General features: G+C 37.3%; 1 protein-coding gene across 1 annotated transcript in view; it reads left to right on the top strand.

The window, feature by feature from the left end:
* The window catches only part of gpc6a (glypican 6a), a 190,949-nt gene that overhangs the window by 89,067 nt on the left and 78,679 nt on the right, over positions 1-23,203 (top strand). The window contains exon 3 of the mRNA XM_042493211.1: positions 4,085-4,476. Coding sequence (XP_042349145.1) covers positions 4,085-4,476 — 392 coding nt within the window. The remainder of the gene's footprint in view (positions 1-4,084; positions 4,477-23,203) is intronic.

The following is a 23,203-nucleotide window of genomic DNA, read 5'->3' as shown; positions in this document are numbered from 1 at the left end:
CACCAGTCTTGGATATAGTGAGAAATGAACTTCTGGTTTTACATTAGCATGTAGAGCCAGAGGATATGCAGATGTAGAATTTTACAGAAAGTTCATTCATTCATTCATTTTCCCTAACCATTTGTCCTCGCAAGAGTCTTGGGGGGGCTGGAGCCAATTTAGAGTCACCAGTCAACCTGACCTGCATGTTTTTGGAGTGTGGGAGGAAGCTGGAGACCCCAGAGAGAACCCACACAGACATGGGGAGAACATGTAAACTCCCCACAGAAGGGCCCCCGCTTTACAGAAAGTTTCCCAGGAATTTGCACTGGTGGTTTAGCACACTTTGCAAAGTGGTGGATGATCATGCAAGGTTCAGAGTTTGACTCTTGAACTCAGCTAAAGTACGAGTATTTGTATTATTCCACTCAACAAAGTCAGTGGTTCATTTAAACATCGCCTTTGCTTATCAGAACAACACACACTCTGCCAAAATGGTTTGATATTACTGAATGATGCGCACAGTAAAAAGGACTAATGTGTGAGGGCATGATAGTGAATTATACATATTTCTTTTTACCTGCTATGTTTTATTTTTAAGATTACAGCATGGTGGGATTTTACATAGCCCGTGATTTAGTTTGCAGTTTGGAATAGTTTCATAATTGCTTTATTTCTATTTTCTGGTATAATACAATATAATGGAAGAAAAGATAACTTTAAATATAATTGGGTTTAACTTCTTTATTTTGTTGTTTTTAATCAAATTAATTAAATGGCCTTTTACACTGCACCTTAAATGCACTTCTATAGCCCATTTGGTATGTAGTATTAAAGATATTTAATATTTCAAATGATCTCAAGTCAAAATGAATCAAAATAAAAAATGAAATGAAATAGTAAATGTCTTAAAATCCTTGCAATCTAAGATTCCACTATTTACATTTGTTATGTTTTGAATGTTTCAAACATTTCTTAGCTTCTTGTTTTCCTTGATTATTACAGCACAGCCCTCCTTCACTGTAAACAAAACAAGCTACATGTGAACTGACTCATAGTTCCTTATGGTGTAGTCATATCATCACAGGCGGGAGATTTATTATTAGAGCTAGATATGACCACCACGTAGCTGTGCGACTGCTATCATTAACAATGCAAAGAAATGTCAGAGAGCCAGAAAACCCAAACAGGAGAAGAATCCCTGTATGGTTTGTCAGCAAGCATGACACGTGAAATGTCTGCAGCGTGTTTGTTTACAAAGAAAGGAGAAAAAATATTTGGCATTTGTGCATGGAGAGATGTGATCTTCCCGTCATTTATGCCTGTGCGCTCAGGAACATGAAATCCTATTTGCTCGGCTTCAGAGATACTCCCCAGCTCGTGCTGATTTTTTTTCTCTCTTATTTTCCTCTTTGTTGGCGATGTGGTAATGCTCAAGAGATCAGGTGCTCACATGGTAGAAAGCCACTTGGGCAGGTGAAAAGAAACAGTATTATAATTGCTATGGTTGTTAATTTTGTCGTTGTACTTGCGCAGTTTGACATTTGTAAAGTAATATTTAATGTAAAACAATGTAAAGATGTAGTCATATCTTTCATATTAAGATTTGAGGATTAAGTTCCACCCTCAGAAATGTTATCTAACAGAAAATATTCAAAAGTATATGTACTGTCTATTTCTGTACCTATTTCTGTCCACAGTCTTAACAGGCTTTTGGGCGCCATGGCAGCTGGGAATATGTCACATAAGTAGGCACTGGACTACTTATTAATACAGTGGTTCTCAGCTGCTCCATAGTCATCAGTTCAAGGTTCATGCATGAGATAAATTACCACATATTCAATTTGATTCTACAAAATGTAAACAATATCTTGCCTTATAACTTAAACAGAAACAAAACATATTGAAAGAATAAACAGAAAAAAAAAACTGTGCCAAGAATTCCACTTTTGGACTGTGACCAACCAGTTGGGAAATTACTGTGTTAATATATTGCATCTGTTGAGGATTGGGATGGACCATGGACAGATCTGACAGCTCCCTAAAAATGAAGCCAAAATTCTTGATTGGTGGCTAACTGCAGTCTAATCCATAAAGCCCGCCCAGTCAGTGTTCGTGAATGAGACACGGATGTTCAATTTTTTGTAAGCTTAGTTTTAACTAGTTATCTAACTAGTTATTTGACGCGATAAAGGAACTTTGACAGTTTGATTGACAGTTGTGTGTCTTAATGGGTGTGCTCGCAATTGAGTTGGGCCAATGGTGTCGAGTTGATGTATGGGTGGGATTTCAATATGCAACACAGTCATACTCTCAACTCATCAGTTAATGATGCTTGTTCAGTGGCCCGTCCCACCCTATAACGGCGGTATGAAAAGACCAAGTCAGCAGCATTTGTTGACACACCAGGCAATTACCATAGTGATGATAGCAAGAAGTTCACATTTTAGTTCAAACAAACTCTTGACTTTCACCCAGAAGCCAGCTGTTTTTGTCCAGTGTAAAACCAAAAGTCAGTCGAGATATTTATATAAAGACATAGTGTGCTTGTATGTGTAGCATACTAAGTTAGTGACGTATGTCACATGACTTTATATTATGTTAGTAAAAGGTGTAGTTATTTTCAGCCAAATCATGATGTTTTTTTCTTAACCGAAACATGTGCTTTTGTTGCCTAAACTTAAGAAAGTCATCCTAAAAATTAAATTTTTTAACTCTGTTCTGAGTTTATTTTCAAAGATTGTATTTAACAAGAAGAAACTGTACATTTCCTGCAGAAACTGGCTTTTATTCTGAAAAGACACCATGCATGTAACAAGCATAAGTTGACACACTGTCCTTGAAGGTCCAATATCAACACAGGAGAGCTACCTAAAGTATCATTTTTTGACGTGACGTGCCACTGACCAAGCGTCTGTATTTGACAAGTTGAGAGAAAGAATAAGTTGGCACCACTCTGTGCGAGATGGCAGTGCTTGAATCCAGCATATTATGGCTTTATTGTTGTACAGATGCAGGGAGTGGAGACACATTGTCCATCTTTATATAAGGTGGAAAAGTAAATCCAGTAGTAATAAGTACAAATGTTGCCTTGTGTGCCAACATTAACTTCTATCCTAGCTGAGTTGAATACAACCTTAACAGCAAAATAAATCAAGTGTTGAAGATGGTAAAGGGACAGACAACTCAAAATGCTATGCCAACACTATGTTGGCTTGTTGATAAAAAGGAAGAATTATCTGGTAAGAATGTGAGTCTCCTAGCAGTGCTGGCTCTCAAATGTCAGTTCCCATTGTCACAGGACAGAAAAATAACATCCAGAAGCCGAGATACTGTTGCCACAGTTGTGACTAAAGATGGCTTTATCCTCTGTTGAACCGCAGAATCAGTGTAGTTAATTTGCCCTTGAAAAGTGAAAATAATTTAGCAGCTTTCATGTTAAAAGACTTGTTAATTTTTTAATGTCACACAATGTAAGGTGTGTTTACAATCAACGGCAAAAGTAATAATAGAAATAAAATAGATGTGCTTGTCTCATGGTGAAATTTATAACTGTTAACATACTCTTCAGATAATTTGAAGCGAATGAAGCCTCTTTCAATATACTGTAACATAATATTCAATTATAGGCTCATAGGCCAGCTGCCTCGGCAGGCAAATAAATTGTTTCAGTGAGGAACTCGTGCGTCTGGGAATAATGGTGGGTGCTCAGGATGATAATGTATACTAGTGTGTGTCTAAAACTTGTGAATATTTTGTTACAGTATGCAATCAGAACCTTTACATTAATCATTCATAGTCCTTGTGGCCCATTATTTCTGATATTAAATTATTAATGCATTGAACTGACTTTCTTAGCATAATCAAGTACCTATTGTTGGCTGCTATACATTGCTGCTGTACCCGCAGACGGAGCCATAAAAAGAGACGTTTTATACAACAGTACTCTGATTTTATTATACCCCGCCATACGCTTTCAAAGCTTTTTGTCTGCTTTATATTGTAGGGAAAGACATAAGATACAGTAAATATCTGCACAATGACCCAGCTGTTTTTCTCTTCTCTCCCTTCCTCCCTCCTCTCCCTAAATCATCCATCCATCTAGAGTTTTTCTTGGAGTTGCTGGACAATTCTGAGAAGTCTCTCAACAGCATGTTCACAAGGACGTACGGGAAACTGTATATGCAGAACTCAGAGGTGTTCCAGGACCTGTTCACTGAGCTGAAGCGCTACTACACAGGGGGCAACGTCAACCTGGAGGAGATGCTCAATGACTTCTGGTCCAGGCTGCTGGAGCGCATGTTCCAGTTACTCAACTCACAGTACCACTTCACAGACGACTACCTGGAGTGTGTCAGTAAATACACAGATCAGCTGAAGCCCTTTGGAGACGTGCCCAGGAAACTGAAGGCTCAGGTCACCAGGGCCTTTATCGCTGCACGGACATTTGTCCAGGGGCTAATGGTGGGGCGGGAGGTCGCCAACAGGGTCGCCAAGGTGAGTCTAATTTTTTTTCCCATAGCTGTTTTGTCAGTTGTCGTGTTGCTCGGCTGTTAAGTGATCACGTGGTGTTGAGTGTTGTATTTAGCTTTAAGAAAAATTTAGGCATTGAATATGTCTCTGTAACATTAGGTTGTTTTCATGAAGCCATAAATAATTCTTGTCCATATTATATGGTTATTCTGATTGACTGACACACAAGAGAAATATATTTAATCATTTATATGATTCTTAGACCGATGGTCTATCCACCTACACCCTTTATTGCACTTTTCTTTTTTTTGTATTGAAAGCATTTTGTCGAGCATGGAGTCAATTTGCACAAGTTGTTGGCAAATATATACAAATGCGGAAATTATTGGTAAATATACAAATGCAATATGAAGATAAATAGGGCCTTTACAAAATTAATACAGACACCATGGTCTTTTAGAAAAAAAAGAAGAGAGAAAACATCCAACCAAGGGACCCAAAACAAAATCAAAGGATCCTACATTAAATTAAAACAAGTGGCATTGCACAATTATTACATTACATAACCTTTTAGCTTAGGTTGTACAGATTTTAGGGATATGAAACATTTGAAGATACACCAAGAAATGACATGACATTAAGCAACAATAGCTATGTACACACTGGAAGACTTTTTCTATTGTAGAGTTGAAAGGTTATTGCATTGGGCAGTGCCTGACATTAACAGTGCATCCATTTATTTTTTTTCAAACCATGATTTAATTGTTCCTCTCTGCAATCTGGATCTTTAAAATCCTTTTTTCATTTCTCTTTTATATGAAAAGTGTCCACCTTTTCACTCTGCAGGGCTGTGTAGAGGATAGATACTAGGCTAGGAAGTGGGACCTTGACAGTGGATCTAAGTGTAGTCAGTTGGGTTGTCAGCTCGTATAAATTTCCAAACATCATCTCTGAATCTGAAGGTACTGGAAAGCGTTAAATCTGGATAATTTTGATTTATCAGCCATTTGTTAAAATAAAGCAAAAATCTCTTACAATATACAAATCAAATAAAGTCTGAATCCCAGGATTCTCACAAATGTTAAAAGTGACATCTGCTGTGGATGTTGCAAATGAAGGGTTATTGGCATCAGAGAGCAGGGGAACTCAGGTTGACATGCTCGTTTAACCCTTTAAAACCTGAGCTAGTTGGCTTGATTTCTTTCAAAAACATGAAAAGCAAGCATTAACGACTTTCCAAAAAAAAGACCTAAAAATTAGCAAGAAATTAGTAAAGCGTTACAAGAAAATTGCCTGAAATTAAAAAAGATAAATAAGATATTTACTTCTATAAGCTAATTTTAAATGCACAAGTCCAATAAACAAAAATTTTATTTTCTTTATATATTTCCCTATTGTTTAATAATTCTCTTTTTTAAAAGATAACTCTCAGGTCTTTTTCTTGTAACTTTTTACTAACTAAAGTTGCTGATTGCCTTTTTCCCATGTTTTTGAAATAAATCAAACCAATTTGCGTTCGTTTCAAGGTTTTGTTTAAGGTTTAAATGCTTGTGAGAGGCATCTGGAGGCAGAAGAAAAATTATGTAAATCCTGCTTTCAAAGAGTTAACTGCTTCCAGATGGGAATTGACGCATACATTTTTTCATTACTCTTGAATAAAATTTGTAAGGTCTGAAAGGAGATAGGAGAATAGCTCCTGGGTTTTGCTCTATTCATACCGATGGTCTTTGAAACATCTTCACTGGACTTTGCATCACACTCCTTTAGATTAGATTGCATCTGAATTATTTATTAAAGCTCAGATATAAAGAACAAACATTTTTATCCATATGAGGATCTTTTTTTTGGATGCGCTTGATCTCTGGGATTGAGGGCCAGTACGAGACATTTTTTCATATGACTGGTGGAGTACACAGCACACAGTATGCTCCACATTTTAGAAGAATCACCCGCAGAGAGAAAAGCTTTGCAAAAGAGAAAAGATTAAAGCCCATATCCCGCCGAGATTTCTGATGTGGTTTTGTTTGTCTGCTATTCTCATTTTGTTACTTTTTGGACATCGTGTATCAGGAAAATTAGTGACATTTTCTGCGCTGACAGTTCATTTGATTATATTAATCATGATATTTTTTTCTGCAGTTGTTTATGATTTGGTTTGAGAAATTGGTTGATTTGATTCTGAAAAATAAATATGTTTTTTTCAGAGCATTATCAAACACTGGAGATTAGAAATGTGTTTTTAAAGGCTTAGCGGATATGTTTTCTAATTCCATGTTAAACACAGAAAGTTATGCAACAGTTTTTCATCAGTGTCTAAACTGTAAAAAGTTATATAAGCAAAGCTGTTTGCTGATGGTGGTACAGTGTATTGCTCAGCTTTATGAAATGGATGCAAAAAAACAGACAGAATGATGAAACTAGTGGCCAGTTATTTACAGTCAAATTTCATCATTTGAAGAATATATAACATTGAAATTTATCAAAGAGGAAGTTGTAATGGTGTAAGATGAGGGCTTAGAGAGCTTAGTTTAGCAAATTTAATTGAAGATTTTGTTAAATTTGAGTTTTCTTTTCTATCATTTACATGTATTATATTTGGTTCTGTTGATTTACAGTTTGACGTTTAAAAGAGACAATTTAAAGTTTACAAGGACAATATGGAATAAATGAGCACTCATGTTGGAAAATATTTACTACAAACTGTCTTCAGCACTTTTAAAAACTGCAAAATGTACTGTTATAGGCCCTTAACCGCAAATTTGTCCTTAGAAACTATAATTAGATATTTTTCAACACTTATTAATCTCCTAATTTCATTAAATTGCTGATAAATCATAATGACAGTTTCAGTCTGGAAAGTTGTTGACCCCTCCAGAAAAGAGTGCAGGCTTTCTCACCTTCAATTAGACACAAATGACATAAAACTGTAGTTTTTTTTTCTCAAGTTCAAACATAAGTTTTGAAAACGTCTTCAGAGTTCAGCGGTGAAAGGATTCCTTTTCATGTGGTTTTATCTTGAAGCTCGCTGTGCCTTTCAGTCGAAGAGGGAAGACAAATTGTCAGAAGAGGAAAGAAAGAAAGTGAGACAGCAAAAAATAAATGAGATGTGCTGAAAAACCTTTAATCATTCTCATGTTGGAGACTTAACCAACTCCCTGTGCTGAGCTCTGGCCACACAGAGGCAGATCATAGAACCTGGTAGATTGTGCACATAACTGTGAGCATTATATAACATCACAACTTAGGTATATGACCCCATGTAAATCTTTGTTATATTGCTGAAAATGCTGTTTCAACATTAAGTATAGTCAACTCGGGCTTCAACTTACATGTCATTATTCATTAATCTGCTGATTGTTTTTACATTGTTTTATTCAATAATTTGTTATTTTGTCCAAACAACAGTACAAACCAGTCCAATCACTAGAAAAAAATGTTCACATGGTAGATTTCTGCAAACCACAGAAATGTTACAATTGTACATTCTTTTTTTAGCAGATGTGTAGTAACTTTACATTTCTAAACAAAGCTGTAAAGATGTGATTAGGAATGAAAACAAAACTTAGAGTAAGGACGGGATCATGTTTTTGGCTGAAAACACCCATAAACAATTGTTGTTGTTTGTTAGTTTTGAACTGTGGTCTGCAGTTTGGCAGCTGTCACACCTAGCTGTCACACCATCCACTATCCGCTTCACCTCCCAATGACAAATCAGCTCTTATTCTCTGTAGAAACACTTTTGTTATGAAATGTACAATCAAGATGACCCATGGTTTGCAGAAATGTACAATGTGAATTTTTTCTGCTGGTGGGCTATCCAGAGCCCTCAAATTTTTATTCATTTTTTTCATCATTCTCACATCCAATTTCTGTTGACACCATTAATTGATTACCAAAAATAGCTAATTAATCATTGCAGCTCTGCAATTAAAATTACAACACTACAGAGTATTTTAACACTTTCCTGAATTATTTAGTGGGTATTGTTGAGTTTGGATAAAATATACTGTCAAAATGTTTCCCGTTTTACTCTAGTGAAAATAAATGTATCTAAAAATTTACGCTGGCGCCAGACTCAATAGAACACCAACCTGATAGTGTTGATTTTAAATCTTATAGTGTTAAACTGTGAGATTTTACAATGAACAAACAGACATGAGACTCAAGTTGTACTTGTTTTTTCACAGAAATTCCAATTAAAGAAAACACTTCTGGCAGCAATTTTTGTTGTAACTAATGTGGTCAGTTTATGAGATTGTGTGAGAAAACTGTAGCAACCAAGCATGACTTGGGATGAAATCATTTTTTAAAGCCACGTTATTTCTACACACAGGAAAAGGCTACAGTAAAATTCCCAATTTACTTTCTCTTTTCATTAGACCAGACACAAAAACCACTGCCAACTTTTATTACCATTGTGTCTGAAACTGAACCATCAGCTTGATATATCATCACCCTCCTCCTGTACCCGCTGTCCGCTCATAATCGCGAGGAATTTACATCATGGCAGTATGAGCATATTAAAATGCTTTCCTCCCTGCTGCTGCCGTATATCATATCTGAAGACTCAGTCATCTTAAAAATTGTTTATTATTGTCTTATAGCATGCCACTGGGCTCCTGTAGCCCTCCACCATTCCTCAGTGGCATTTCAGATAAAGAGTTAAAACGAGCACCTCTATACATCTGTCCTGGGCCTTAAAGGCACCCTCACTCTGGATCAAATCCCATATTCCTTGCTTCCTCATCAATTATGAAGTGGAGCCAGGAAACAGTGTGGCATTGCTGAAGGCTGTCAGGCTGGTGAACAAGCATAGGACTGGAGGTGAAAAGTTGCTTGACATGACAAATCACCTTGACCTAAGAATCACCCTGCATACTCGCTGCTTTCAGCGACAAAAAGCCGCTTGCATCTCCTTACAGCACAGTCTTAGAGTGCAGTTTCTCATTTTAAGGTGTAAGCACAGCACGGTATACAGTACAAGGCACTTTGTGTTCAATTTCACATCCATGTGCGACAAGGATCTATATATACATTACAGTGGAATACTGTATTTGTATTGTTGCTGCTGTAATAACTACATATGTCTTTGCTGTAATTGGTCGTGGGTGGTCACACATCTCATAGCTGCTGTGAGAGAAAAGTATTGTGAAATACTGAGTACTTATTTTTGTGTAGCAGTGGCATACTAGTTAAATTAAAGTACTGTACTAATATGATCATGTTAAAATACTGCAATTTCAGGCAAAAGTCCAGCCATTAAAATTATACTTAAGAGATAGTTAAGTAAATAAAAAAGTATTGTCAGGAATCAAAAGTAAAACTACACATTATGCAGGATGTGTGTGTTAAATGTAGAGCTTTTTGGATTATTTCATTAATAGAAATTCAATCCGCAAGTATTCTGATAAATGATAAATTGTTACCAGCTTTTAAGTAAAGGCTTCATTCTCTGGTTCCAGCTTGTCAAATGAGAAGATTAGCTTCTCATTTTTCACCTTGTTATTATGCCAACTGTAATTCATTTCACTGTTGGTTATATTACTTTTTCATTACACTCCACATTGGTATTTGCATCCTTTATCCACAAAATTCATGTTTATTGTACGCCTGAATGTGGTAAGCCCAGCTAAGGCTAGATAGCTTGCAGAACGTAAATCGTAGTGATTTCATCCCAACCCTGAACCTTCATTAGTTCTTTGTCACGCCTGTAGCTGCCCACGATTAAAATTCAGTTTTGATTCTTAAGTTGATGTAAGGATGCAGCCATTCTTGGCGGCTAAGGGCTTACCTTTGGTGGGGTGTATTTTCACAAACTTTATGTTGTTGTGCTGTTGGTTAGGGGGTTTGAGGACGTGACTTTCATAGTTGATAGAGTCTTAGCTTTGCTATCTGGAGCAGTGGTGTTCTTGACATCTTTCCTCCAAAACAATATCAAAGTAATCAGAATAGTTTTAGCTGCCTAATGTGAGCATTTCCATCTTCAAAGCTAATCTACTGCTTTCTGACATGCATGTGTGAAGGTTATAAAAATTAATCTGGAATGTGATTAATTGTTGGTTTTCAATTGAGAAGAGAGTTGACAATAAAAGTAAGATCATAAAGAATTATTTGTTTTTGGGTGAACTGAAATATTAATTCTAAACTACTATCAGTAATTAGTTACATGACTCATTAGAGGGAATATTATTACTAGTAACACAATTGTGGTTAACATTAATTAGTAGCTGTTCGTGGATGTTGGATAGATTTTATTACATAATCTTTTTGAGCAGATGGAGTATGCCCAATTGTCACTGAATTTCTAAAATGTCCTTTTTTCCTCAACACTTCATGGATTTCTTGGCCATGTTGGCTTGAAAGTTTCCTTCTGTCTAGACTGTCTACTGCTGGTGCTTTTAACCAATAATTAAATTCTATCTCAATAATTTAGTCTACGTCAGTCAAAGGTGTCTTTGTTTGTCTTTTTCGTCTTTCACATAACCATTTTACCAGCACTGAAAAAATAAATCAAAGCATACAGACCCAGAATGCCTTTTCCCTCATTTTTGGAGTTGGGGAAGTTAAAATCCCTACTGGTCTACAAGAAGCATTATAAGAATTAGCAGAAAATATCTTGTCTGTGCCACAATTCTTAAGTCCAATTTATACATGTAGTGTCGCATGCTGGACATGGCCCCTGGTGAGTGGCTCTAACTAGCCACCATTAAGGCTCTAACTCAGATAACCAAATCAGCCATGAAGGTTTAAAAATTACAAAATGTTCTTTTTATATGAAATGTCGGCTTTCAACCATCTGTCTGTTCGATTTTCCACGTTCCTTTAACACAGGATGGAGTGCTGATGGTGATGAGCCATACATAATTACTGCTAACCGACAGCTCTGCACGCAGTCGAGTCAGAACTGGAGAGATATCACTCCCTAAAATGGGATTGCACTTGACTCACGCTGAACAGTTTCCTGGACCTCGATCCTGGATTAAGAGCAGAATCTCTCTGGATTACAGTTTATGATGACCATTAAGAGTTTTATCCTGGGGGTACTTAAAACACAGTCCAACCACATTAAGACCTGCTCAGAGAAGATTGCAGGGATTTGGACCTTTTGAAAGGTTTAGAGTTCGGGCATTTAGAGCACTTATCACTCACTCTGCATACGCACAGGAAGCAGGCCTAGTCCATGGTGCATATTTAGTCGTGATGATGGAAGGAAGGAAGGTATTTTGTACGGAGGGATTTGTTTTTCCTGATGGCTTACACTGTCACGTTGATCTCATTATACACTCATTTCCTACCACGAACTGTCAGATAATTTGACATTAAGCTCCAAGGCAGTTTCTAATCTTTGCACAGCATTTACCTTAGATCAATGCTCTGCCAGATTACTGAGTCTTTGGTGACAAGTGCGAAATATCGGGATCAGTTACATGTGGTATGCATAGCTTTTCTTGGGTGTCTTTTTTCCTTTTCTACAGTACCATATATCAGTTAAGCCCACTCACTGTCAGGGCAAAACAGTAAAGTGCATTCGACACTCAATAATACAAGCTCAGACAGCAGTGTCACTCTGAGTCAGTACTTTGAATTTATAAAAAATAAATGGGACTAAAGTGATGGAAACACATAGAGATGGCTAACACACTACTCGTTTGCTGCTTTTTGGATTTAAACCAACTAAAGTCTCCAGGGTAGTAGAATTATGTAATACATTTTTAATTTTAAAATTTCCCTTTTATTGTACCAGTTTCTTGACACAGAGCAGATTTCCCTTTTTGTAGATGTCCCACCACTACCTGCATTTTGTTTAAAATTATTGCAGCTGTAAGCAGCTTCTTTGTATCATTTGTGCTATACATTATGGGACAATAGTGTTCATCAAAAGCACTTACAGAAACTTGAGTCTGAGCACACTACCTCTTTTGCATAACACTGCGCTTAAATAAAAGGACATTGCTTCACTAAGCATTTAAGATGTATTTTGCTACAGTACAGTATAAACATGCAACTATGCAAAAGGTTCCACCACCTCTCCCATAGAGCAAGAGATACAGACTCTGTGTTGGTTTTGCACATCTCTGTCATCATTAGGCATCTTTTAGTGGTTGTTGTTGTGTGTTTTTGAAGTAATTTTGGTTTTTTTTTTTTTGTTTTTTGGGTCCAATTGTGGTTATTTTGCCCCATCTGTGGTTATTGTATGACTCTTTGCAGGTTGTTTGCATCTGTTCATGGTCATTTTTAGTCTCTTCCTGGTTGGTATGTGTTAATTTGAGTGATATTTTACAGCCACGTGGAGCCCTGCCATTTTGGGATCCTGGGCATGTGTCTGGTAGGCTTGTACGGTAAGCCGTCCATGTAAAAAACACCCATAGCCGTTAGCAGCATGAAGCATAAGATAATGAGATTTTTTGTTCGATTGGCACTCTGTGGTGGTCGTTGAGCCAGCTAGCTCTTAGACATTGGCTTCAAAGTCATCCCATCATTACATTAAATTAATGCTGTGTTCCACACAATTAGAAACTCCAAAACGTATACCTCCCATTAGAAAATATACAACTCAGAGTCAGACTTCCTACTTGTTAAGTCGCATTTGACTGATGTCACACAATATTGATGAAACCGATGGAAGTGCACATTATGAATGGTAAAACATCAATTAAAGAAGGTATATTTAGCCGCATTTAATTAAAATGATATCATAGTTAAACCCGTTCTGCATGTAAATGAGTGTCAAAATATGTCACCATGGGTATTAGGTAGCTGCCTACAGTTATTTGTTTTTCCTCCTCTGTTTTGTGTATTAAATGCAAGGAGGCTGCACTGCTGAGAGATAACTTCTTTGTACTCTTGCCAAGAAACCTCGTGTTTCACGGTCAGCCATGTTTTTTGTTTATGTTTGTCGTTGTGAGCCTGGAGTATTTGAAGATTAGAAGTTGGAAATTTAAACAGGGAAATTATGACCTCCGACTTCAGCTGGAGCACAGCATATCTGTAGTAATCTGGCTGGTTTTCTCAGTGGGTTAAAGCACATTATCAAGATTTTTTTTCTCCATGATATTCATATAAAATATTGTAAAGCTGTGACAATCAGTGGATTAATCCAGTCTTAGAAAAATAATGATCGTCTGCTAAATCAGTTAATTGTTTTTCTGCCATTTTCTGAGCAAAAATACCATAACACAGCCCAATTACCAGAAAAAAGTATACATTTCATGTTTTTGCAAAACCACAAATGCGTTGCATTTGCACGATTTCTATGTATTATATGTATTATATTAGCGTCTCTAAAATAATGTAATATATGAGCAAAATTTTTCATCTAGAGGTGGAGGGGATGATAGGAGGCCTGTCTCTAAGGCGAGACCCCTGCCAAGCTGCAGACCACTGTCTGAGACCAATAAACGACAGAACCAGTTGCGTTTTAGCAAGTCAATGCTGTGTTTTCATTGGCTTTTTGGCTTCAATCGTGGGCACTTTGTTGCGACCCGTTGACGCAGATAGTGCCACAAAAAGAGACTTTACTGCATTTCCTGTGGGGTTTTGCCCCTAAAAATGGGTATTTTAGCCAAAACATGATCTTCACCAAACCATGACCAAGCGGTTTTTGTGTCTAAACTCAACTCTGGTTTTTGCTTTTCCCTGATGAGGATTTGCGTCTTTTGTCTCACTGTAGGACTCATATTGTGTTGGACATGTAGTAATCCTTTCTTACATTTCATAGACAAAACTATTGATAGACCGATAGGAAAAAAATGCAGATTAATCAATATTAAAAATAATGTTTTGTTAAGCAAAATTAAATACAGGCAATAACAAAATAAATTAGGTTTATTTAACTAAATTGCACGCAATGGGGGGCTTATATGTGATGCTAGTGGAATTGGTTATTTAGGAATATAATAGTGGAATATTCAGTATTTACAAATTCACTATTCGATAATTAAACAGATGGCACTAGTTACAGACAATATGCCTCAATTTATTCAGAAAAGTGAGAGTATATTACAGTGTCTCTTATGCAAGTCTCATGTAGTTCAATATCTGTATTTGCGATGATGAAATGTTGCACAACCAGAAAGTCGTCTAGTACAATTTGACAGCAGATTCTGCTCAGGGCAGATTAAGTGACCTCCTCCATATGAGAGTATGGTTCATCCATGTTTCTCAGCTGATGCCCACTTCTACAGATGCACCAGACAAAGTTGTCTCTCCCTCCCCCTCCCTCTCTCTCTCTGTCTGTCTCCTTCTCTCTCGCTGGCTCACAGCTCACACAGCTTGCTGGGGATAAGGCCTCAGCCACAGTGCTGTGACGGCAGATGGCAACTGGCTCAAAAAGGTTGGCACGTCATCGGGAAATGTGCTGCACCAAAGATGTCCTTTTTAATTAAAAGATTTTGATCTGTGGTGAACTGCAGAATGTTGGAAAAAATGAGAGACGGCATGTGGTCTGAAATACAAGGACATGATATGAAAGGATAATAAAGAAATATACTGTATACATCTCAACAGTATATGCTCTTCAATTTCATCCCGAAAACTAAAGATAGAGACTCAGCCAGCCTGTTTCTGAGTAGAAGGTCATTTAGAGCAACATACAAAAGCATGGAAAATGGTCAAAACTTCCATTAAATATTAGCATGTTCAGAAAATATCTCTCATCCAACAACTAGTAAAAAATATGTCACACCAGTTGGCTGTGCCAGCTCAGATCACGTCTTATGACTACTTTTTTGCACCTTGACTTAAAGTGTATAGCACCACATCTTTATTTAACAAGCACTTAGAGAAGGTTGTCAGCACTGATGTTGTGACATTTGTTCAGAGGTCTCTTGGCAGCCGCATGGGACGTGTTTGCCCCTGACATTCAGGCTGGGCTGCAGACCTTCAGATGGACACGGGGTGAGAGCTCTGCTTTAATCCAGGAGGAGCCATGGCAGATGGATAAAAATATAGTGTATGCAGGACAGGTCTGGTACCCACCAGGGATGCTGAATGGCTCACGGTGAGCTGTGCCTAGTCATTGAGCAGTATGGGCTCGGCTTTTAGCATGTTTGCACTTGTCTTGGTAAATTAAAGAAACAGTCCCAACTGCTGCTCTAGACATGCCACATAACATGGTACATGTCAGGGTAGATCAGCGAGCGATCCCATGCCTCACCAAAGACAGATACTTGAGCTGATTTGCGTGGGTCGCCGGGCTTGCTGAGTACCACTGCGTTGTTTCGTTAAGGCACAGCTGCTCACTTGTGGATTATTCTGTCACTCTCAGACATTCATTGATTTGACAGCAAGTGATTTTAGTGCAGGCTCCCAGGAATCGTCTTTGGCTCCATCTAACATTTAATATGGTGAGTGGAGGGAGACTCTAAAGTTCACAGAGAGGCACAGGAAGGAGATTAGTAAAAGTATGAAGTGCTACAGACCATGTTTTATTATTAGTGACAACCTTAGTGCACACACTGTCATGTTGCCGCAATCTGTGACTCTCTGTACAAAACAAGGCTCAATAATAAGGACCGGGATAGGTAAAATGCCATGTTGGGCAATCAAAGAAATAAACACATCGTTTTTTCAGAGCTGATAACGGAACAGATTCAAGATTCAAGACATTTATTGTCATATGCACAGTAAAAACACAGCTGTTTACACATTACAGTGAAAGTAGTAAAGGAGTGAGCTTTTTCACTTCCTTCTCATCTCTGTTTAGAGTTACAAATCTGCGCTACCGATTGGGCACTCACGAGAAAATACTGGCAGATAAAGACAAAGTGCAAAGGCTGAAGCGCAAACAAGCATTTCTATTATTCTGGGAACAAGAGTTTAGTTGGGTGTCTTTGGAGGATGTTGGCGAAGCTCCAACTATATATCGTGCAGTTTGCCTCAAGCATTTTTCATTGCAATTGACTTTAGTCTGTTGTTATTTGACAACCACTAATAAATAAAACAATTTGTATAGGGCAGAGCAAAAATTGACTTTGGGCAAGTAGATTTGTGACCCACATGTGCGACCAGGCAAGTGAAAAATACCGTCAATGTTGTACCCTGCCAAAGGATTAATATTCATTTGCTTATCTTAAATACTCTCTTAGCCTCTACATATATTTGTAAATTGGCATGTTTGTGGTTTACAACAGCAGATATATTTTTGTGTATCTTCATCTATTTGTGACACTGTGCTGTGTATTGCCAAAAAATAAACAGAGGTCCAGCTGGACTGAGCAGTTGTTTTTTTCCAGTGGCTTTCTAATATCCAAAGGTGGGTGTTTTATGGGGACCTGTCAAAGGGGATAGTGCCCCAAAAAATGGCTGTCTTTTCCTGAGAACTGTGGCCAAACTGTGGATTTTAAGACAAAACATGATCCTTTCCCGCCCATAAGCAAGTGGGTTTTGTGTCTAAACTAACCACGTTAACCACAGCATTGTCGAAACACTACCACGTTATATTAACATGCAACTCTAATGTGTATGGAGTTTTGCTGAAATGTACAATTCCAACATTTTTTATGGTAAATAGAATCATTTTTCCTGACACCACAAGCAGTAAACTGTTAGTGAAGTATAAGTACATGGCCTTCTTAAAACCTGTTCTTCATTTGTCACAAATTATTAATAAGTAGATGTTGTTCCTTTAGTCTTCTATGTTGTCTGTGTCACCATGAAGACTAATAATTGGCTCTTGTGTTCAAGCTGGAGAGAATCACACTGATATCTTAACCTGTGAGGAGTCTCTGGTCTAACTACTGCACTAAGTTTAAACTCCAACAGAGCATCAAGTTTTATGAGTTCATTGCGTGTGTACAAGTAAAACTTTAAGCACTAAATGCAGCTGTCTGTTAAATGTTATGGCAAACAAATACAGTGTTCTCTGAAAATTAGTGTTGAGTTGCAAAAACCAAAATATAGGACCTCAGGTTGTTCATTTTTCTGTACGTGATGAGCAGCACTTGTGCTTTATGAGCTCCTCTTTTAAACATAAACCACCACATAAAGCAAATGCACACCATATATGCGATAATGCATATTTTACTGCATGACAGACATATGTGATGAAAGTTTTTGAACTTAACTATGTATGGGCATTATTTCTGTCTCATCATCACTCCAGTTTGCTCTTCTCTTTTTTTTTCTTATGATTAAAAAAGCAGCAGCTCGTGCCAGTGCAGCACAAGGATAGCATGTGACGATTTTACTGTTAACTTCTGTCAGCATATTCCAGTTGATGGTATAAATTTTCTATAACCTACTAGGAATTACTTTCTGATATTTATTGCAGCACCCTTTAATGTATTCCTTTGGTTAGGAGGAATTAAGTGAACTTTTTACACAGACGTTTGGTGCGACCAGGCACATGTTTCTCTTGGTGGCAGATGGTAGTCTGATTTGCACAGTGACAGATCACTCATATTGCCATTGACACTAATGGCTGTGGAATTGAGTGGGGACACTGGGGCACCAATGCAGTCTTACATCCATGTCCAATCAGTACGAAGCAATGTGGCCTGTCACAATAATTATGACAGAACTATTGAGACAATTTTTTGGCGACAGTCTCACCGTCCCACTAGTGTTCCCCTTGATTGGCCTTGGTAGCTTGCAAAGTCATTGTCATTTCTCACAACTTCATTACTTTGTGGCACAAAGCAATTTCCATCGTCTGTGCTCTTCCCACTCTGTTACTCCTAAAGGGAGTTCATGCCATATGTGCATGACAACACCCTGTCGGATAGACAAGGTGATGTCTTCCAAGAATGTCTTTTAGAGTTATCTCTCATTATGATAGTGAGCCTTGTCCTTTATCATCATGATTTAGTTATCTTGGATATGTCTAATAGCTGATAGTGAATTCAGGTGTGAGTGTAATGGCTCCTGACTGCAGTCTTTTAATGGATAAAATGAGAAGTGGCTTGTCGTATTATTGCTCGGGCTCATTGCATTTATAATCTCACATTTTCAATCCTCAATAAAGTTAATGCTCACATCAGGAGTCTGGCTGAAACGCTGACTGCATCTTCAAGATGCTCTTTTGAAGCAGCAGGCTAATGAGCAGGCCGCTGTTTACGCCTCACCCCACTCTCATTTGTAAGTGGAGCATTTCTTTACAAAACACTAAACATAATTAAGTCCATTCACTTGGGTACTGTACTTAAAGGACTACTTCAAGCCCCCAAATGATTATTAATTTACCAATTTCTCACCCTGTGTTATGTTGCATTTGTGAAGAAAACTTTGCTTTTCTCGCATTCCTCTATGTTGAATGAAAAATCCCCAAACAGGAAATTCTTGATGAACTTAAGTCATAGGGGTCAGCTTTTAACAACAGCAAAAATGTATCAAAACATTCATCTACAAGATCTTGCATAACTCATGGAATATAATCCAAGTCCTAACCAACCCTTTAAAACACCAAAGTGTCACAGTAGCACTAAATAAGCAATCAAGACAGTGGTAGATGAGCAGCTCACATGTTCAGCGAGGTGAAATGACTATTTCTGTCAATAGAGTCTGGCTTTAAGAGGGCATTGATATTCAGTTTCCCGTCTGTAAGGCTCACTGTTTGCAAAGTACTAAGCATACGACTGGATAAGTGAGACTTGAATTATACTGCACGAGGTGTGCATGAGTTTATAAACTGATGTTTTGTTGTAGTTTTGCTGTTCTTTGAATGCAGTCCTCAATGACTTCAGTTAATCACGACTGTTCACCTTTTTTGGATTCTCCATTAACTGGAGGCATGTGAGAAAAAAAAAGTTTTCTTCACAAATTCAATGTAACATGGGATTAGTTAATTATTATTGATATACAAATGGTCATTTTGCAGCTGAATTTCTTCTTTAAGCAGAGGTACTTATATAACAATGAAAAAAAAACTACCTAAGATAAAGTATTAGAAAGTATTTACAGCAAAATGTACCTAATGTATCAATGTATCAAAGTATTAAGCATTTAGAATGGCCACTTTAGGTACAAAGTAGATCTAATGTAATTTACCTGGAAATCTGGAGTCATTTTGCTTTATACTTCTATTCCACTATGTAGCAGGAAATGTTCAATGCACTTCAGTTAACCACGTTTATGTTACATATTTAGTTATTTTACAGATTAAGATAATATATGATGATGCTTTAGTGCAGTAGGATAAAATTCCCACCAGTGTATAAAAAAGATAAAAGTAGCTCCATCTCAACCAAAAAAACTGAAAAAGGCAATTACACATGCTAATTGCAGATAATGATAATCCAGTTATCAAATGCATAATAATCAGTTTTTCTTCATAATGAGAACTTTTAATACTTAAGTACATTTAGATAATAATAGCTGGGTGCTTATACCTAAGTGACATTTTCAATGCATGACTTTAACTTGAAGTTGAGTATTTTGATAGTGCAGTATTGCTACTTTTACTTAGAATCTGATACTGCCTCCACCACTGCAACACTAACACTCACTTTCACACATAAACACATGCTCTCCACATGGTGTTATCACAGCACTTAAACGTCAGATGAGTAGATTAGTGTTTTAATCTCACTCTGGATCTGAGGCGTCTCGTGCTCCAGTCCTACACTCAGCCTGCTGTGAAATATTCCATCCACTCAACTGTAAATAAATGCTAACAAGATTATCAGATTACCCTTCATCCAGGGCATACAGCGACTGCTGGGCACACTAACTGCAGCGATGTAAAAATCCCTGTAAGATAATTGCGTTAGGAGGCACCATTTTAATGCAAATTTTCTAAAGGCTCCCAAAGCTCAAGGGCAGCCTAAAACACTTTTCCTATTTGCAGACTGAAATATATTTCTTTGGTTGCCACTAAAAGGCCACACTGAATGCAAAGAGAGCAGTCAGAACAGGTTGAGAAAATTCTCCCAGTGTTTTTTCCATGTCTCTTAAATAGGCTGTCTGGAAACTGGGCCAAGTTTAATTGAATTGACAGAAACAGATTAATCCCAGAACTTTTTAAAATTATTTAATATTCTTATGAATAAATACTGTACTTTATTGTACAAGTTTGAAGAAAAAGTGAAATGGAATTAAATTGCACAAAATGACATTTGCAATGGTCTGCTGATGTTGAGTAGATGATACAGTGTACTATATATTCATTAAGCTCTCTATAATGCTGCCATCATTTAAACCACAGCAGAGGAACAGTGAATTTATTAAGAGAATATATTCCAGTGTCATCCTGTTGATTTGTTTCTGTTTTATGATTGCGGTTTTAACTGGATTTAATGTCTTGCCCAGGTGCAGTGACAGGGTGAGGCTGAGCCAACACAGAAAACAAAAGCTCTCCCTCTTTCTCTCTCTTTCGGCTGTCACTGTAACAATATTTATATGCAAATTAGCCTGTAGAGTAAAATGATTCAAATAGCTTGATAGGAAAGTGTTATATTTAATCTGCAGGCTTTGAGTCATTGACGGGGGAGAGGGAGAGAGGGCTGGAGATGTATGAGGATGCAGGTAGAGGTGGAAGTGCAATCTAAAAACTGTCTCGTCCCTGTCTCACTTTAGGTAGACTGGAGAATTGCATGTAGCAGTCAGATTTGGAGCGTGGATTTATATATGTGATACTGATTTTGTCAGTGAAGGGCCAGTACAGAGTGACCTGACTGATATATAACAGTTTTGGCTGCATGTGGGCTGCAGATGGAGACAGCCAAATACTGAAGCACTAGGATACCAGTTCGTAATTTAACTGAATAATAATACAAAAACTAGTACAAAAATTAATTTGGTGTTGGCTGCTTGTTTAATTGGCCAACAAAATATTACATATACTTTTTTACCAAAATATTTCTTCAGTGGCTTTGGTTACATGCACACCAGTATTACCCTTTTATTACAAATATGACAATTTGGAATTTGAAGTGTGTAGTATAAACAGCATATTCCGATGAAATAATCAGAATCAGGTTGTTTCCGGATTCAGGATTTTTCGGTTAAGACGTGGGATATTCTGGTGTTATTTGGGTTTTAAGAGCATTATTTGGACATGTATACATATAACCGAATGGTATATATATTTCAAAAGCGCTCCTACTAAATTGGTCTATCCCCAAAAACAGAAAATATAGTTGTAGTGGCAGATAATCGTGGCGGGCTGCCACAAATAAATGAAAGTGTGGGAAACCCTCTACATTATACCTAGCTTCTTTATCTGGAATATTTAGCACTATTTAGAATACAGCAAATAAACATTCAAACTACAAAATCATGGCAATGCATGCACAAAAAGCAGAGTCCCCAAAAAATAAATAGAATACAAATAAAATGAAAATACATTAAGAGAAACAGATATTTGCTTTGGCCAAATTCACAATGAAATCAATATAGCAGCCTTGCACTTTCGTAATCTAAAACAAGTAATTGCAGGAGCCCATACATCTTAAAACCTATCTTTGACTAAATGGAGTTTTGGCATTATTTTTTCCATTGAGTGCACTTTTATTAGTCTGTTTTGCCATTCAGGTAGAGTGGGTGACAGTGGTTTTAGCAAGATAAAGGGTTTTTTTTTTTTTTTATTTCTTTTGAAAAAGGATATTCAGTAAGTAAACCTTTCACTATTCATATCTCCATCAGGGAATGCTCCTAAAATAAAATATTATGGGTCTAAAGGTAAGTCAGTGTTCAAAATGGTCAGTATTTCTGTATGAATCCCTTCCCAGTATGCCCTAAGTTTTAGAAAATCCAGCAAAAAACGCGTGTGTAATCTCCAACCTGTTAACAATCCCTCCAGCACAAATTTGTGTCATTGCTTTCATACTTTTGATGCAATGAGAGGAGCACTAAAATACCTCATTGAATTGAATTTCCAGTTGAACATTTTCAAAAGTGGGCTTTTTCTTGCTTTATGTCCCCATTCACACACTTCTTCCCAGATTTCATCATATACAGTAATGCTCATCTCCAGCTCAAATTACATTTACTTTAAGAAAATCATTATTTTAGAAAATCACAGACCGTGTATTTGCAAGTGAAAAATTCTCTGGGAAATAAGATGCAACTCTCTCCAAAAGCAAACAGTGTGATTGGCACGTTCTCTGTTCAGTTTCACTGTCCAAATGTGGCGGTAACACCTGCCCGTTCCCTCTGTTTGTCTGCTAGTGTCTTGTCCGGTTTTCTCTCCGTCTGTTTCATCTGTATCTGTCTCTCTCTGTTTTCTTGGTGTTTGTTTCTCTGCTTCTTTGGCAGCGTCTTTGGCTTTCTCCACAGCCGGTTCTTTATCTGTTTGCTCTTCTCTTTTTTTGTCCTCCCTTCAGCACTGTCTATGAATTAGAAAATGTAGGAAATAAAGGCTAGTAAATGTGCATAAAATCAAATGATTATGAAAGGTTCATACAGGCTGATAGCTGGTATATTTATAGCACTATTGGAAATACTGTATATAAATCAGCGGTGACTTTGAAGATTTTCAGCCAGCTTTGTATCCAGGGGTGTACCAGCAAATTTTGGTCCCTATGCATAAGTAGTCTCTGTAGGCCCCCAGCCCTTCCTCTCTGGATCCTTGTCTCTCTCTGTCTTTTTTTTTCCTTTTTATTGTGAAATGCAGTGACAACAGAACAAGTAAAAAATAAGCACAACAACATGCAAACACTCAACACACAAGAGAGACAAACAGTGACACATCCAATAAAACTTAAGACAGCGAAACAAAACTATACAAAACAAAACAGGGATACAGCGCAGGCTTCCACTGATAGGTATAAGCAATGTGGTAAAAAATAAACAAAACAAAGCAAAACTGTGCGTG

This window comes from Plectropomus leopardus, chromosome 1 (assembly GCF_008729295.1).
Source record: "Plectropomus leopardus isolate mb chromosome 1, YSFRI_Pleo_2.0, whole genome shotgun sequence".
Lineage (NCBI taxonomy): Eukaryota > Metazoa > Chordata > Actinopteri > Perciformes > Serranidae > Plectropomus > Plectropomus leopardus.
This window is presented reverse-complemented; position numbering and strand designations above follow the sequence as displayed.